This window comes from Ursus arctos, unplaced genomic scaffold (genome assembly GCF_023065955.2).
Source record: "Ursus arctos isolate Adak ecotype North America unplaced genomic scaffold, UrsArc2.0 scaffold_12, whole genome shotgun sequence".
NCBI lineage: Eukaryota > Metazoa > Chordata > Mammalia > Carnivora > Ursidae > Ursus > Ursus arctos.
In genome coordinates this window covers 6,114,295-6,131,016 of record NW_026622786.1, presented here as the reverse complement: position 1 = coordinate 6,131,016, position 16,722 = coordinate 6,114,295, and the positions used below count along the sequence as shown (strand labels likewise).

At 40.2% G+C, this 16,722-nt stretch overlaps 1 protein-coding gene across 1 annotated transcript in view; it reads left to right on the top strand.

The window, feature by feature from the left end:
* Positions 1-16,722, top strand: part of LOC125281757 (myomegalin-like) — a 155,084-nt gene that overhangs the window by 64,941 nt on the left and 73,421 nt on the right. The window contains 12 exon segments of the mRNA XM_057310761.1: positions 676-768; positions 908-1,120; positions 1,978-2,136; positions 3,051-3,164; positions 3,349-3,486; positions 4,184-4,229; positions 4,232-4,362; positions 6,222-6,416; positions 9,087-9,254; positions 9,419-9,500; positions 12,804-12,895; positions 16,284-16,400. Coding sequence (XP_057166744.1) covers positions 676-768; positions 908-1,120; positions 1,978-2,136; positions 3,051-3,164; positions 3,349-3,486; positions 4,184-4,229; positions 4,232-4,362; positions 6,222-6,416; positions 9,087-9,254; positions 9,419-9,500; positions 12,804-12,895; positions 16,284-16,400 — 1,548 coding nt within the window.

Sequence of the window (16,722 nt, the reverse complement as noted above, 5' to 3'; positions counted from 1 at the left end):
ATGTGGGATTTAATAAGAGCTGTTGGAGTGCCTGGGTGGCTCAGTCGGTTAAGTCTGCCCTCAGCTCAGGTCAGGATCCCAAGATCCTGGGATGGAGCCCCGCATTGGGCTCCTTGCTCAGCGGGGAGTATGCTTCTCCCTCTCCCTTTGCTGCTCCCCTGCTTGTGCTCTCTCTCTCTCTCTGTCTCTGTCAAATAAATAAATAAGTAAATAAAATCTTTAAAAAAAATAATGAGATCTGTTATAACACAAAGCAAAACAAGTACTCTCCGAACAGACTACTATTGGGCAATTATAGGGTCATGGATGGAGTGCCCTAGGAATCTGATCTGCCTTTGCCTTCATTAAGCCTTGAGGTAGTGGTTTACTTTGACCGCACTGTTGAAATTAGAAAAGATTGGGGGGCGGGGAGGGGGCGTCCAACTGTACTTGTCACCTGACTTCATGGTGTGGTGGTGGCCAGAATAATGCCCCCTCCCTAGGAGGTGCCCATGCTAATGCCAGGAACCTGGGCACCCTGGAATGACAAGGGGGCCTTAACACTGGAAGAGGCAGATGTTAGTCTAGAGAAACTGTAGTGTAATATAAATTGGTATTTCTAAAATCTGTACAGATGAGATCATGGAATTTATTTTCAGTTTACTAATGTGTTCGGTACTCCCTGTCTCATTTCAGACCGAGGAGTTGTACCAGGTGATTGAAGGTCAAGATGACACAGTTGCAAAGCTTCGAGAAATGCTGCACCAAAGCCAGCTGGGACAACTTCATGTATGTGAGGGTGACATAGGGCAGGAGGCGAGACTCTGTTGAGGAAGTGCCCTTTTCGGTCACAGTTCTGATTTTGTTGGTCTTCTCAGCTGCTCGGCGCTTGTCCTCCTTGTGATTATGATTTTTACTCTTTTTCCAGAACTCAGAGGGTACTGCCCCAGCTCAGCAACAGGTGGCTCTGCTTGATCTTCAGAGTGCTTTGTTCTACAGCCAGCTTGAAATACGGAAACTCCAGAGGGCAGTGTGTCAAAAAGAACGCCAGCTGGCTGATGCCAAACGATGTGTGCAGTTTGTAGAGGCTGCAGCCCAAGAAAGAGAACAGCAGAAAGAGGCATCTTGGAGACATAACCAGGTAAATCAGCAGTCGTTCTGTTGTCAGAGATGCTGACTTTGCCCTGATAATAACTTTTTATCAGGACAGTTTGTGTTGAATCCTTGAGTCACTTGCTTAATCTAAGTAATTCTGTTTGACATTTATTGCCCTCATACCATGTGCGAGAGACTGGGCTGTGTTCTGGAAATACAAGAGTCAATATCACAAGCTCTTTCCTATTATTTGTAGTGAGTATGAGACAGTCACATAAACAGAATTTTAGTGTAAATACCGAAATGAGGTATATTTGGGTCCTGTAGGAATATACAGGAGGGGCTGAGGAAGGGAAGCAGGGAAAGCTTCATGAAGGAGGAGCTATCTGGGGTTATTCTTGAAGGGTGGGTAAAGGTTAGCAAGACAGAATAGTGGGGAACAACCACCAAGGGCAAAGGAATGGCATGCACAATTAGCCACATCTTTTTTAAAAAAATAAAACAATTCTTAAGTGGTTCCTTTATCTTATTAGGTTAGAGCATATGCTATCCATTTTTTTTTAAGATGTAAAAGGATGATAGGAATATTCTATCCTTGAGCTTATCCATGGTTACAGTGGAACAGAGTTCTGCTTAGTAGTTATATAGATCTATGATTTTTAAACTAGAGAGTAAGTATTGAACTATGTAATATGAAATTTACATCTTCTTGCCATTCACCATTCCCACAATTTCCCATATCCTATTTGATTCGTGTATATTGTTTCTAGAGTAACTGTAAGAATGGCACTTTTCTGCTACTTTGTATTTTATTCCGTATGCCTTGAAAATTTTAAGGCCTCCCTATCTAGTAACGATGTGAAAATTTTAGATTGTTTGCAAAAGGGAATCTGTTTAATTCAGGAATTACGAAAAGCCTTGCTGCAGCTCCAAGGAGAATTGCAGAGTAAGAGCCAACAGCTTCGTACCCTGGAGACTGAAAAATACAATGAGATTAGAACCCATGAGCAACACATTCAGCACCTAAACCACAGTCTGAGTCACAAAGAGCAACTGCTTCAGGTGAGTCTATGTAATGATTTTAACTGAAACTGGGCCCACAGAGCTCTGAAAGTTCTGTTCATGTAATCTCAGATTAGTCCATCTGTGTTGAGTACCCGTTACATGTAGAACATTGAGAGATGGGAACCAGGAGGATTCAAAATAAGTAGAAAGTACAATTCATGAACCGCAATGCTAACCAGCAAGTGTAGGAAATAAAAATTGAGACCTGAAAGACTTAAGCAATAAATATTCAGCGAGTAGTTACTAAACACCTCTGTGAACCCGATAATATGCTGGGTGCTGGGAAGACAAAAGATATGACCACTGTTCTCAAGTCTAGTAAGTGAAGACATCTGTATAGAAATTTCCAGTTACTTATGTGATAAAATGAATGTTGGAGGGAAAAATGGAACACTGAAGACTGTGACCGGTCTCCTGCCCTAAGCTTGTCGCATTGAATCCCTTACATTCTGATGAGCATACAGTTTTTTCATAGTGTGCATGTATTGTGCATACATTTTCTCTCTGATAGAAATACTGCCCCCCCCCCCCCCCTGCTCTTCACTTGGGAAACTCCCAGTCCTTTAAGACTCTGAGCAAATGTAACCTCTTTTGTGAGCTCTTTACTGACACCTTCAGGTAGATTTAGACAGTGCATCCTGTATTCCCCTAGTAGCTAGCTAGCAGACCTGCACACCCATATATGCATAATGTGTATATGCATACTCATATGTATACACACACACACATATACACACGCGTGCAATAGTTAACAATTTGTGTGTATGTCTGTTATCTCTGCTGACCTGTGTTTTCCTTGAGCGTGATCACATTTTGTTTTATATCCTGAATAACACATTGTTTGGAGAAGTGGAGGAATTCAGTGCATATTGCATAAATGAATAAAGGGAAATATTTTTTGGTCTCATTAGGAATTTTGGGAGCTCCTGCAATATCGAGATAAGTCGGACAAAACCCTTGAAGCAGAGGAAATGTTGCTTGAGAAACTTCGGCAGCGAATACAGGACCGAGACGTTGCTCTAGCGGTATGCACCTTAATTTTATTTACGGCACTGTGGATTACTCTCTGCACATAGGTGCTTAGAAATTTGTGTCTACTTCATTTGCTGCTTTTTGGAGTTGGTCTTCCCTTCTTTTCTATTTTTATTGAATAAGTGTGATCACAATAGTGAATCCTAAGGAGCTTTAGGATCCTTGCTTTCCTTGCAGCGGGCTATAGATGAAAAGTTCTCCACTCTGGAAGAGAAAGAAAAAGAACTGCGTCAACTTCATCTCGCCGTGCGAGAGCGAGATCATGACTTAGAGAGATTGCGTGGTATTCTCTCCTCTAATGAAGCTACCATGCAGGTAAGAGCACAGTCTGCCATGACTTGATATCCCTTGTCCCACTTGGATGCTAAGCCTGAAGCATCAGCCCTTTCCCTCATTTTCTGAAAACCAAGGTATTTGCTTTATAAGGAAAAAAATATGACAACAGCAAACGTAGTTATCCGTCATTATAGATGAGGAAGTGAGAAGAGCTAGTACTTCTGCTGTGGACTTTATAGTGAATATGGATTTCTAGACCTACTTTCTGATTTGTTTCTAATCTTTGTCAATATCTATATACTTTTACAGAAGCATTGTCAGGGTACAGCTGTTACACTGTTGTTTTCTCATTAATATTATATGCATATCCCTGTATAGTCACAGAACACTTGATTATTAATATTTACTGTGGACTATATTTGGTTATGTATTTTAGAGCTTTTATATTTAACCATCTGCCACTTCTTAAAGAAGTCCTTCACTTCCTGTGTAGCATAGCCTGCCTCCTCAAAAATACTGCATTTATAATATATTTATTTTTCTAAACAAATTAGAGGAGAGTTTCTAAAACCAAAGAAAAGAGTAGTATGGCATTGTTAGATTAGATACTAAGTTTTCTACTTTTGCAAAAAATTGATACTTTATGAGATGATTTGAAGGCGGATCAAGTTTCTTGTTCATCCTATAGAGTGTGGGGTGGTCCTTTGACTTACAGTTGCTTTCTTTGTTACTGTAGAGTATGGAGAGTCTCCTGAGGGCCAAAGGCCTGGAAGTAGAGCAGTTACTGCCACCTGTCAAAACCTTCAATGGCTGAAAGAAGAAAGGGAAACCAAATTTAGCCATTGGCAGAAGGAACAAGAAAGTATCATTCAGCAGTTACAGACATCCCTGCATGACAGGAACAAAGAAGTGGAGGCAAGGCTTTAGTTAATTAAAGGCAATTTGTTCAGTGATTACATTATCTCAGTCTTGGATTGGGACTCCTTAGGTCTGGGGTGCCAGTGACCCAAGTCTTAAATTCCATCCTGTGCCAGGGCGAGTCATTGGCTTTTACTGGGACTTTTTTCCCTCCACCTCTAAACTCAAGGTGACAATTATCTTTCTCAAATAGGTCATGTGAAAATTAATGAGAACTAAAACATGCACCTATAATATGATGGCTAACTTTTATTACTGATGGTGCTCACGCTTGTTAGGCACTGTTATAATTGCTTGAAGAATGCTAACTCATTGAATCCTGACAAGTCTATGAGGTATATGTTATTATCCTTCATTGACAGACAAGGAACAGACTTCTGAAATGAAATAACTTGTGCAGAGTAACATAGTTAATAAGTGACAGAGCAAGTAAGCCGCCCAGGCACTGGGGTTCCACAGTTTTAACCACCAGCTACAACCCCTCAGGAGAAAAGTAGGAACTTCATCACCATACTCATAAATATAGTGCTCATTATTCTTTCTCAGCTTATCATTTTGTGTTTCCCCTATACAAGTTATACTGGGGAGAAAATAAATACATGGATTGTGTATCCATTTATCTTCATCTAATATTAATTATTATGTACCCCGAGCAAATAGGGAAAGGGCCTACTTCAGAAAACAATATGTGAGTTGCCATTATAAGTATTTTTCTGTATTGTTAGTGTTCTTTTGTTGAGCATGTAGCCTTCTTCTTCTTCTTCTTTTTTTTTTTTGGTGAAAATCTTGTATATTGTTCATGGCTCAAACTTGTTTTGAGGTACATTCTATTTATGCTTTGGATGAGCCTTTCAGCTCTATTTTTAAAAAACATCCATTTATTTTAGAGTATGCACGTGAGCAGGGGGAGGGGCAGAGGGAGACTCCCAGGCGGACTCCATACAGCATGGAGCCTCGATCTCACTACCTGAGCCAAAATCAAGAGCTATCAAGAGCCAGAGGCCCCTAGCCCTTCAGCTGTATGGAAAGATGGAGGGATGAACTTGTTACTTTACCAAAGTTAAATGAAGCAGATTCAAGTTAAGTAACTGGTATTTCCCATACCAAAACCCAACTTCCCCGTGCTGGGTGCCGGAGGCAAGAACTCCAACAGGGAAGGGGTGCCTGGGTGGCTCAGGTCATGATTGATTGAGCCCCCATCCGGCTCCCTGCTCAGTGGGGAGTCTGCTTCTCCCTCACCTGCCACTCATTCTTTCTCAGACAAAATCTTAAAAAAAAACACTCCAACAGGTAAGTGCCTCAGGTCAGGAAGGGGACAGAGCCTACCTGGAGAGCAGAGGGCCTGGAAGTTTCCACAGCCTGATTCTACGCATTCACTTAGCTCCCCTAGAAAACAGGAACAATTACAATATTGTACAAGGTCTCCTACTCGTGTTTTCCTAAGCATCTCAGAGTAAATTACTAGCCTGAATACAGAGTATTTAATTTGGGGTCAGACAGCAAATCAGGGTTGTGGAGCACTCCCATCTGAAGAATCTAGGAAACCAAACTCCATTTGAAACATTCCTTGTGATCCCCACCAGGAGCACAAATGCACAACTTAGACAAAACAAGAAGCCCACGGAAAGAAACCATGGTGTAGACAGAAGCAACTTCAGGACATAGGTTAAGCAGAGCATGTAGTCTTCTGTGTGCCAGGCCTGCGCTTGATCTGGGGAAACAAAAGTGAATAAAACATGATAGCTGTTCTCCAGACTCTCATAGCTCCTTCTTCTATAACAGATTCTTATAAACTCCTTGATATGTAGTAGGGGGAATTCTTTCCTCCAGAACTTACAGTGTCCCTTCTGTTTTAGGATCTTAGTGCCACGTTGCTCTGTAAACTCGGACCGGGGCAGAGTGAGGTAGCAGAGGAGCTGTGCCAGCGTCTACAGCGAAAGGAAAGGATGCTGCAGGAACTGCTGAGTGATCGAAACAAACAAGCAGTGGAACATGAAGTAGAGATTCAAGGCCTGCTTCGGTCTATGAGCACCAGGGAGCAGGAGAGCCAAGTAAGGACTGATGCACAGAGAGTGTCGCTGCATTTATAGTCTGAATAGGGAGCATTTGAACATTGTGGCGTGTGTGTGTGTGTGTGTGTGTGTGTGTGTGTGTGATTTTACAGTCCGTTGTGTTAGGGTTTCTTCCTTCAGTCTGTTACCTAGCCTATACTTTTACCTCCGTCCTCAGGAGCATGCAATATTTTTAGAGCCTCTGCATTGAGAAGGGTGCCTAAACAATACATGTACTCATTAACTTCATTCTGTACATTTTCTTTCCTTAATCTGATAACTTTGACAGAAGGGAGTACAGGGTTCTAGAGTGTTTTGATTTTGATTCTAAATTCTCAAGACTTGAGAGGTATTTTCTATTTTTTAGCCAAGGTATGAGAAACCTTACACTTGACATATTTTTTCTTAATTCTTATAAAATCTGAATCATCTTAAGAGGAAAAAAGATGGTGTTTTTTTTCAAAGGCTGTAATTAGAATAAATAATCTTATAGTAACATGGAATATATTAATCTTAAAATACTGGTACACAGGTATTACAAAAGCCAATTCTTTTTTTTTTTTTTTTTGAAGATTTTTATCTACTTTTTCGAGAGAGAGAGAGAGAGAGAGAGAGAGAGCACATGAGCGGTGGGGAGGGGCAGAGGGAAAGAGAGAAGCAGACTCCCTGCTGAGCAGGGACCCCCCCCCCGCCCCCGATGTGGGGCTCGATCCTAGGACCCTGGGACCATGACCTGAGCCGAAGGCAGATGCTTAACTGACTGAGCCATCCAGGTGCCCGTCAAAATCATTCTTAATTTATCTTCATTCCCAGGTATCTTTCTACTCAAGGCTAGAGATATGTGCTGTATTTCAGAGGCCAGATGCTCAGAATCCCCACAGCCAGTTTCAGGGAGGACTAGATTCTTCTCATTTGCCTTTTTTTATTTGACCATAATATTCTCTAATGCTTCCTTTATATTATGGGATGGTTGTCTCTTCTAGTCCTCAGGCCCACTGAAGTGAATATACATTTCCTTAGAAACATGCTGCCATGAGTTGCAGAAATTGCTTCTAGAGTAGACCTAACAAAATCACTGTGAATTATTTAAGTCTTTGGCAGAAGGCTAACAAAAGTCTTTGTTTGAGTGTTCATTTTAACCCCTTTGTAACTTGAAGGAGCTAGTTTATTTCACCTCCAGAAAGAAATATTATACACTGCTGATAGTAAAAGAGTAGAAGCTAGCAGATGACTGAAATTACAAAAGATTGATTTAACTCAAGAAAAAGAGTAATGGTTGTATTCTTCTAGATCTGCTTTTTAAATTTTATATGCAGGAGAAATTCCCCTGGATAGCTTTTTAGAAATGTAGATTCCCAGGCTTACTCCTAGGGGACAGAAATTAGGAGGTATAGATAGCACTCAAGAATTTGCATTTCTTAAAAGGTCTCAGGTGATGGTGATGCTACCAGTTCATGAGCCACACTTCGAGGACCACTGCTACAAACAACACTGCTAGAAGAAGAATGCCAAGCCAGATAGATCATATATAAATATACATAAGAGATCGTGTGTATTATTTATTACGATTTTTACCCTAGCAACTTCTACAGATTTTTATTCAGGCAAATTAATAATGTACTGTTATCTCTAAGATGGTTGTGTCCAAATCCCTAAAGGGCCCAAATTTTACTTACTAAAAATGTAAGGTTATTCTTTTATTTCCCTTAGAAATTATGACAAGAGCTCAGCTTCTCATTAAAACAGTAGTGATTGTCCCCAGTTGATGCTGATACGGCTAATATAGTCCTGATTCATCATCTTTTCCCCCTAGTAATTTTAGTCTTAGTTTATTGTTTCTGGATTTTCAGATTAAATGCAGACTTTCTATGTGGTAATGGTCACAAATAATGTTCTAGATCTTTTCCTTATTGCGCTATATCGTCTGTCTTAGAAAACTGGGACTTGAAATTAAATAAATTGGGTTTGGTGGTTTTGAGGTTCAGATTCTCCTGATTGTATGTATGGTCTGATAAAAATGTTTGCGTGTAATTGACTCATTCGATAAATATGCATTGAATGCCTACTATGTGCCCGACACTGTTCTGGGTGCTTGTGATTTATCCCTGAAGAAATATCATAGAAACTGCCCTTAGGAAACTTACACCCAGTTGACAGACAATGAACATACATCAGATAACGGTAAGTGCATTGTAAAAACTTAGCAGGACAAGGAGAACTGGGAGTAGAGAAAAGACAGCTGTTTTAGATAGGAGATGCAGAGGAGGCCAATCTGATAAGGTATCAGTAGGCAAAGATATAAAGGGAGCAAACCAAATGAATATTTGGGTAAAGAAATCCAGGCCAAAGGCACATGTATCCCAGAGTAAAGGACATCTGCTATCCCACTTCAAACCAGAATCTTAATACCTTAGCCTGATAGAGTTCTGGCAGGGCCAATTTCGGATTGTTTCATCTGTAATAGATATGTTTATATTCAGTTTCTCCAGTGTTCTTCCTCTGAGAGACTCTTTTCAGCTGTTTTTCCCTGTAAACTGAAAGCAAGGAAACTATTTTTGGTGGGGGGGCCACTGGCTTTTCATAAACAGTTGACTTTTAACGAATGACTTCAGAACACAAATTTTGTTTTATAGAGTATCTTTCTAATGGTATGTGTGATTTCCTTACTAGGCCGCTGCAGAGAAGATGGTACAAGCCCTAATGGAAAGAAATTCAGAATTACAAGCCCTGCGCCAGTATTTAGGAGGGAAAGACTTCATGGGGTCCCAAGCACTCATCTCTAACCAACCCACTGAAGTTACATCCAGCAGCCCCCACCTGGGAGAGCAGACTGATCAAGTAAGAACTGTGTGGATGTTCATGCCAACTGCCTTTTCTTTCTGTGTTTGAGGCATAAGTTTGATCATTTTAATACCAAATTGTGTGAGAACATTCCAGGGTCCTTGTCATTGTGATCATGGTTCCTGTACCTTTCTAAATCCCCTGACTCTTCCAATTTTTAGGGTTTGGTGCATATACCCTCCAAAGATGATAGCATTTCGTTGACTGCCAAAGGGGATACCAGTATACCCAGGTCCTCATTAGGTAAGTATCAAATTTAATTTCACTAAGGAATCTTCTGTCTTTCTTTCTGTAATTCTGCTAATAGGTTTGGCCAAGGCTCTCTTTTCCTACTGGAAAAAAAATAAGCTTAGATTCCCCTTGAAAGGCTGAAGACATGTCTATGCTAGAAAGAACTACCCTTATTATGTTGAATTGAGACTGTTGTTCTGGGTACACAGTTTGGCTCAGGGAGACTGCCTCCTGATTATACTTTCCAGATAGCTTTGCAGGGGTTCAGAAATGCAGGAGGCTATTGTTTCCAAACCTATACAACAGGACCATGGGGCTGACACCTTCTCCTGGGTATCTTTCAAGCGGGCCGAGGCTACTTATGGTAACTTGACATAACCTGCATTACAGTGTTGGGAGGGGGAGGCAGTATACATTAAGTTATTTGCCAAGATCACAGCCATCTAAGAGATGATTGTAGGCCTTGAACTCCCTAAAAACAAATGAATTCTGTGAAGAGTCAGAGCAAAACTTAAATGAGTGCTGGGCATTAGAGTCTCTGACTTGCACAGAGCAAAAGGTTGGGATCTAGGGTGGCTTCAAGGAAGAGATTTACCCAGTGAGTTGTAGAAATAGGGGCTCACCATTGTTAATGAAGTGGTGATTATAATGGTATAAGAAACGTTATGGACTTGGAGAATTAACTTATGATTTTTTTGATGATATTAAGAATGAAAGGGGCACCTGGGTGGCTCAGTTAAGCATCTGACTGTTGATTTCAGCTCCAGTCTTGATCTCAGGGTCATGAGTTCAAGCCCCGTGTTGGGCTCCACGCTGGGCTTTACATGGAGCTACTTTAAAAAAAAAGAAAAAGAATGTAGAAAGTTTGTGTCTGTGTTATAGTATAAGGTGTTATGGAATTCCATAGGTAAGTCATGCGAGTAGTTATTTTTTCATAGGAAAACTTTGTCAAAGAGTAAAGAATACTGGATTTGTTTAATTTACTCCCTCTTTACCTTTTTTCAAAAATTACTTTTCCACAATTTTTTATTTTGCAAATTTCAAACTTCTAGAAAAGTGGCAAAAATTGTGCAGTGAATACCCATATAGGCTTTTATTAAGATTCACCACCTATTAACATTTTGCCACATTTACACCATTTCTTCACATGCACATGCACAGATGGAATGTTTTTTCTAAGCCATTTAAAAATTACTTAGATATCATGACACTTCATTTCTAAATGCTTCATTATGTATTCCCTAAAAGCAATGGCATTTTCCTACATAACTACAGTGTAATTATCATGTTCAGGAAATTTAACCTTGGAATAGTCCTGGTACCTAATGTATAGTTTATATCCAGAGTTCCTGTGTCGCAGGAACCTTCCAGATGGTTGGGTCTCCCCCTCCAGGACCATGCATCCATTTAGTTGTCATGTCGTGTTAGTCTCTTTTAGTCTAGAAAAGTTTTCTAGCCTTTTTTGTCTTTTTTGACATTGGCATTTTTGAAAACTCTGGGCCTAGCGAATGGCCCTCGATCTGGCTCTGATTGTTTCTTCATGGTTCGATTGAAGTTAAACATTTTTGGCAAAAATACTTACAAGGGTGAGGTCTTTCTCAGTGCACCACGTCAGGAGCACATGATAGCAGTTTGTATTTTCCTTAGTTAAGGTTGTATCTGCCAGACCTCTCCATTGTGAAGGCTCATTCCTCCCTTTGTGTGGGTGACCTGCCGCCCAACACCCTGAGACGTTGACCGTCTCCCTACAGCCACTCACCCAGGGGTTCTAGCATCCTTTCAGCCTTTCCCGAAGCAGCTGTGAGGTTGGTAGTTTAAAAAAGTGATTTCTATTTTTAAAATTTCTTCCTTGTTTATTAGCACGTGTTCTTTCACAAAGAGCTGCCCTTTCCCTATTCTCCCCCACTCCATTTTTTTATATCAGTGTGTTGTAATTACACATTGTAATGTATTCTTTTTTTAAAAAAATCATTTTTTTTGCATTTCTGTTTTTGTCATTATTCCATTTGATGCCCAAGTTACCCCCAATCTGGCCAATTGGAACCCCTTCAAGCTGTTCCTCTGTCCTTTGAATATGTCGCCATCAGTTTTTCAGCACTTCCACACTTGCTGGCACAGTAAGATGTTCTGTGATTACCTTTCCCTTTCCCTGCCTCAGCCCTGGAACTGCCCGTTCCTTCAAGGAGCTCTGGTTCCCTAAAGTGGGTAATGACATTTAGGTAGGTACTAGTAATCTGGGCATGAGATGGGTTCATAGCCATACGTATGTCATTTGCTTCTAGGCCCTTTTAGGTGAACAGAGCTAAGGGAGGGGGTAATGTGTGTGTGTACTTGATACTCATTTCTCTAATTCTAATTTAACACCACAAGTTCTTTCTTTCCCTTATTTTCTATTTGTATCTGCCTTTTTTTGACCTTGAGAAACCTGGTTACCTCTAACATGAATATATGAACCTATTCACACAATATACAAAAGTAGTTTAGAATTGCTACATGAATACCACTATCAACAGTAAGTCATTTATAAATAACGTTTAAGATTTTTTATTTTTTTTTTAATCCTTAGACTATTTCCCACTGAGGGTATACAGTTAGAACAGTGAGTTCAAGAAATCATTTCAATTAATTTTTTTATTTTCTGGGTGCTTATATTATCTATTTATTATATAGGTTCATTTATTTATGTTAATACTCAGTTTTAGGCTTTTTCTTCCCCATTATTATTGAACTAACTTTATACATTAAAAATAAAACATTAACATGGTTCAAAACTCAAATATATAAAGTGTGTTCAGCAGACCCATCAACTTCCCTAGTATTTTTCTCTGGTTTTCACCCCTCCCTTGAAGGCAACCAATTTCATTTCTGGGTTATCCTTCCTATGTTTCTTTTAGCAAAGTCAGGGAGCAATCCTGTGTCTAAATGTGATGTGTATGTGTGTGGTCTTACTTCCCCCTCTCCTAATATAGGACAGACTCCACTAGATGTATTCTTTTGTACCCAACTTGTTTTACTTAACAATATATCTTTGAAATTATTCCGTATCAGTTCATAAAGAGTTGTTTCCTCATTCTTTTTGACAGTTGTATGTAGTATTTCATCGCATGGATATACCATAGTTTATTCAGTCTTCTTTTTACAGGCATGTAGATTGATTGTATATTTTGCTATTACAAATATTGCTGCAAAGAACAATCTGGCACATATTTTCGTTGTTGTGAGATTGTGTATTCGGATTGAATTCCTCAGAAACCACGCACCAGAGGTCATATGATGTTATAGTGATGAAGACGCGTGCTATGTGTTCATTTTCAGGAGACTTGGAAACAGTTGCAGGGCTGGAAAAAGAACTGAGTAATGCCAAAGAGGAACTTGAGCTCATGACTAAAAAAGAAAGAGAAAGTCGGGTGAGTGTTCTAGTGAGCCTACTTTCAAAATTCCTATGATTTTCTTCCAACATAGTTTATCTTTAAAAGAGTACACTTGTCCACGTATAATATTTAGGTCCAAATGCAAAGTAAGTCTTTTTCTTTGTGGAGAAAATTACAAATTGCTTTATGTACACATTTTCTCAAAAGTTGCTTTTATTTTTATAAATGGAGACCATTAAACTTTTTAAGTGCTGGAAAGACAAAGGCCACTTTCTCTGCTCATTGCTAACTGGAATAATTGTAAAGGACTTGTGAAAAAATGAGATACTGTATAATCGCTGCTTGGAATTATGATGTTAGATCCATGAAATTAGTTTTAGAAACATGGAACGGAAGAATTTGGGGAATGATCAAGAATGTTCATTGAATACTTGCTACTTGCAGTGTACTGTACTGGGTACTTAAATTAGCACTAAGGCTTACAGCTCTGCAAACTAAGTGGTATTGGCCCTATTTTATAGATGAAGAAGGTGAAATGCTGATTTTTTTTTTTTTTAAACATGGAGGTAGGAAGGGGCGCCTGGGTGGCTCAGTCGGATAAGCGTCTGACTCTTAGGGTCAGGTCATGGTCTTAGGGGCGTGAGATTGAAGATTCTGTCTCTCCCTCTGCGCCCACCCCCACCTGCTTACACAAGCTCTCTCAAAAAACAAAATATAACAAAACTGTGGAGGTGGGGAATTGTCATATAACTAAGACATACCAAAGCTAAGATTTAAATTTAGGTCTTTTGTGACTCAGAATACTTGCTAAGAAGTCATTACTTGGAGCAGATCATATTTGCATTATGCTGTATTTCTAGCAATAGAGTTTTCATGAATTTTCTTAGAAGAGGCCTTTTGGCCTTATAGAATCCCTTCTCTTTTTCCCTCCCTTTACAGCAGATTTTATGTCCAGCTGTGATATGGAAGAAGTATTAGGGCCACAGAACAGAGTTACCAACTAAAACCGAAAGACTTTATGTTATCATGACATCTATTTTAGGGGGTCAGCGGTATATTAAGTTTACCTGGCTAGTCTACTTGGCTTCTCAGATTCGTTCCACCTCTTTGCCAGAGTTAGATCTAGAATGTAAGACCTGTATTCATATTTGTGATAAAATTATCTTATTGTACCTCTTAATTTCTCTTCCCATTACTGTATTTCTTCTTACAACCAGACTGCTGTTATATAACTCAAGTTTTGAGGATATGAAATTGTGTGGCATTTTAAAAATACCAGTTTTAAAAATCCCCTGGCTCCCCTCCCTTGTTTTGGGTTCCACCCTAGCCATTATCTGATTACTCATGTCAGATATTTCCGTTTCCATATGCTGTTCCTGTTTTTCTCGTCTATACTTTATTCAGAGTAATGTTACTTTTGGGTTCTGTCCTGTTTGGGGGATCATAAAATTAGGACTATGAATGGTTATTTTGAGTGAGGTATATTTAGCTATATTGCTTACTTTTGTGTCCTTAATCAATTACCAGCCTCTCAGTTCAATACCGTATATATTCATTGTCGCATTCCCTCTGATACTAGGTTTATACCAAAAGCCATGTCGATGTTCCTGAATTTTAAGCATTCCCTCTACTGTCTTGAAATCATAGCAGTAGTGGTAAGAATAGTTAACATTCACTGATTGGCTACCAGGCACTTTTAAATATATTTTCTCTATTCTCACATAGCCCTAAAAAGGAGGTTTTATTTCCGTTTTACAATTCAGGAAATGAAGTTCAGGTTAAATGCAATGTAGAGAGATTATGCCAAGATTTAAAACCCAAAACTCATGTCTGCCTGACTGTAAACCTTTAGCTTGCTGCACTAATGTTTTCCTCGTGTTTGAGTTTTTCTTCCATGGAGCCGATACCCGGCTATATAATGATAGAGGTCTCTGAAGAGGGCCTCATAAGTAGCACTCCATTTCCCGTAACCAAGATCTGAACAAACGGAGAAATAAAGTAGTGGCAGAGAGTTTGGTATTTCATTGGCTGCATTACTGATAAAGGCTTAGGTAGAGAACCTAATGCAAGAATCAAGGGGCCTGCTAGCCAATCCCCAGAATTAGGCAGACTTACCTACCTAGTCACAGACGACATTGGGCCTTGGCAGACCACTCCACATGGTGAGGAAGAGCCTGCTCTTGGAGAAGCAGTGCCAAAAACAGGCTTCCTGCAGGCAGGTGCCTCCTAGAAAGAAGGAAGATGGAGCCAAGTCAAGCATGCCTGGTTTATTCCTCCCCAACATACCATTAAGATAAGTCACTTTACCTGCCTGGGGCTGACTAAAGGGGTGGAGAAATGTCAGGAGTCACACTAACTGAGGTCCTTCAACATGGAAGGAAATGGAAGGAGAAGCATTTCTTCCTAACATGCCACAGGAGTCCAGAGCATCAAATAACTTTGTGGAGTTATAAGTCATCACCACATAGTGAGCTATCAGCATTGATGGAATTCGAAGTAGTTTTTACTGCTTCTAACTTACATTTTATATCTTAAAGAAACAGGTGCTGCTTTCTTTAGGAAGCTTGGCTATACCTTAAACTAGGTTTGTGACATCTCTCTTCTTTGTCACACCTATTTCCTTTAATTATCTCCAGATAGTTCCTTACGTGGGGGTCCTGGCTGGCTCAGTCGGTTAAGCATCTTCCTTCAGCTCAGGTCATGATCTCAGGGTCATGGGATAGAGTCCTACATTGGGTTCCCTTCTCAGCAGGGAGTCTGCTTCTCCCTCTGCCTGCTGCTCCCCCTGCTTGTGCTCTCTCTCTCCCCACCCTCTGACAAATAAATAAATAAAATCTAAAAAAAAAAAAAATAGTTCCTTACAATGTGTATTTACAAATAACTTGCCATCACGATAAAGAATATATGGATGTGTTAGAATCTGCAGGAAAGGGATTGTAACCTCGTGTTCTGAGTCTGCTTCCTTGAGTTCACATTCTGGATCTCCCCCTTCCTCACTCTGTGACTTCGAACAGGTTTCTTAATTTCTCTCTGCCTCAGTCACCTCTCTGTAAACTGGGGAATAGAAGAGTAGTGATTCTGTTGGGTTGGTGAGGATTCACTCGTCTGCTAATGGTGACCCATTTTGTAAGCAACGCAATAAACTCATTCATTAAGCAAATTTGAAATGTTTCGTAGTGCTGACTAAAGTGGAGGACATCCTTAAGGCTACCGTTACAGCTTCCCATGCAACACCCTTTGGTACCACACCGTGTGGTTTATTGATGTGATCCACCAGAACACTGTAATTCAGCTTCTGGTTGGCACTCGCATTCCTGGCTGATGGTGATACAATATGGAAGAGCCTTGGCCTAGGGGTTCAAATATGAATGTGACAGATACTGTGTCCTCTGCACACTGACTTCAGGACTTCTTCTCTCCACAGATGGAACTTTCTGCACTACAGTCCATGGTGGCCGTGCAAGAGGAAGAGCTGCACGTGCAGGCTGCTGACATGGAGTCCCTGACCAGGAACATACAGATTAAGGAAGACCTCATAAAGGTCCTTCAAAGCTCTTTCAAGATCCTTGGAAATGATTACAGCTCAGAATACCTGCAGGGCATCTTCAGACAACATTTAGATATCCTGAGTCCCTTGGCCAGTACTTATTTCCTTGATGCACTGTCGGTTTGAGCCTCTTCATATCACCGTATTCTTTTTGACTTGTATTAGAGTTGCTGAGATTTCACAAAGAGTGTATTATTTCATATGGCTTATCAACATTCCACTTGAAAGTACAGCAGACTGTTTCAGGGACTTCTGCTCCTTTGCTCCTCTGCTAAATAGCAGTTTGTAGCCCCGAGATCAAGACTTGCATGCTCCA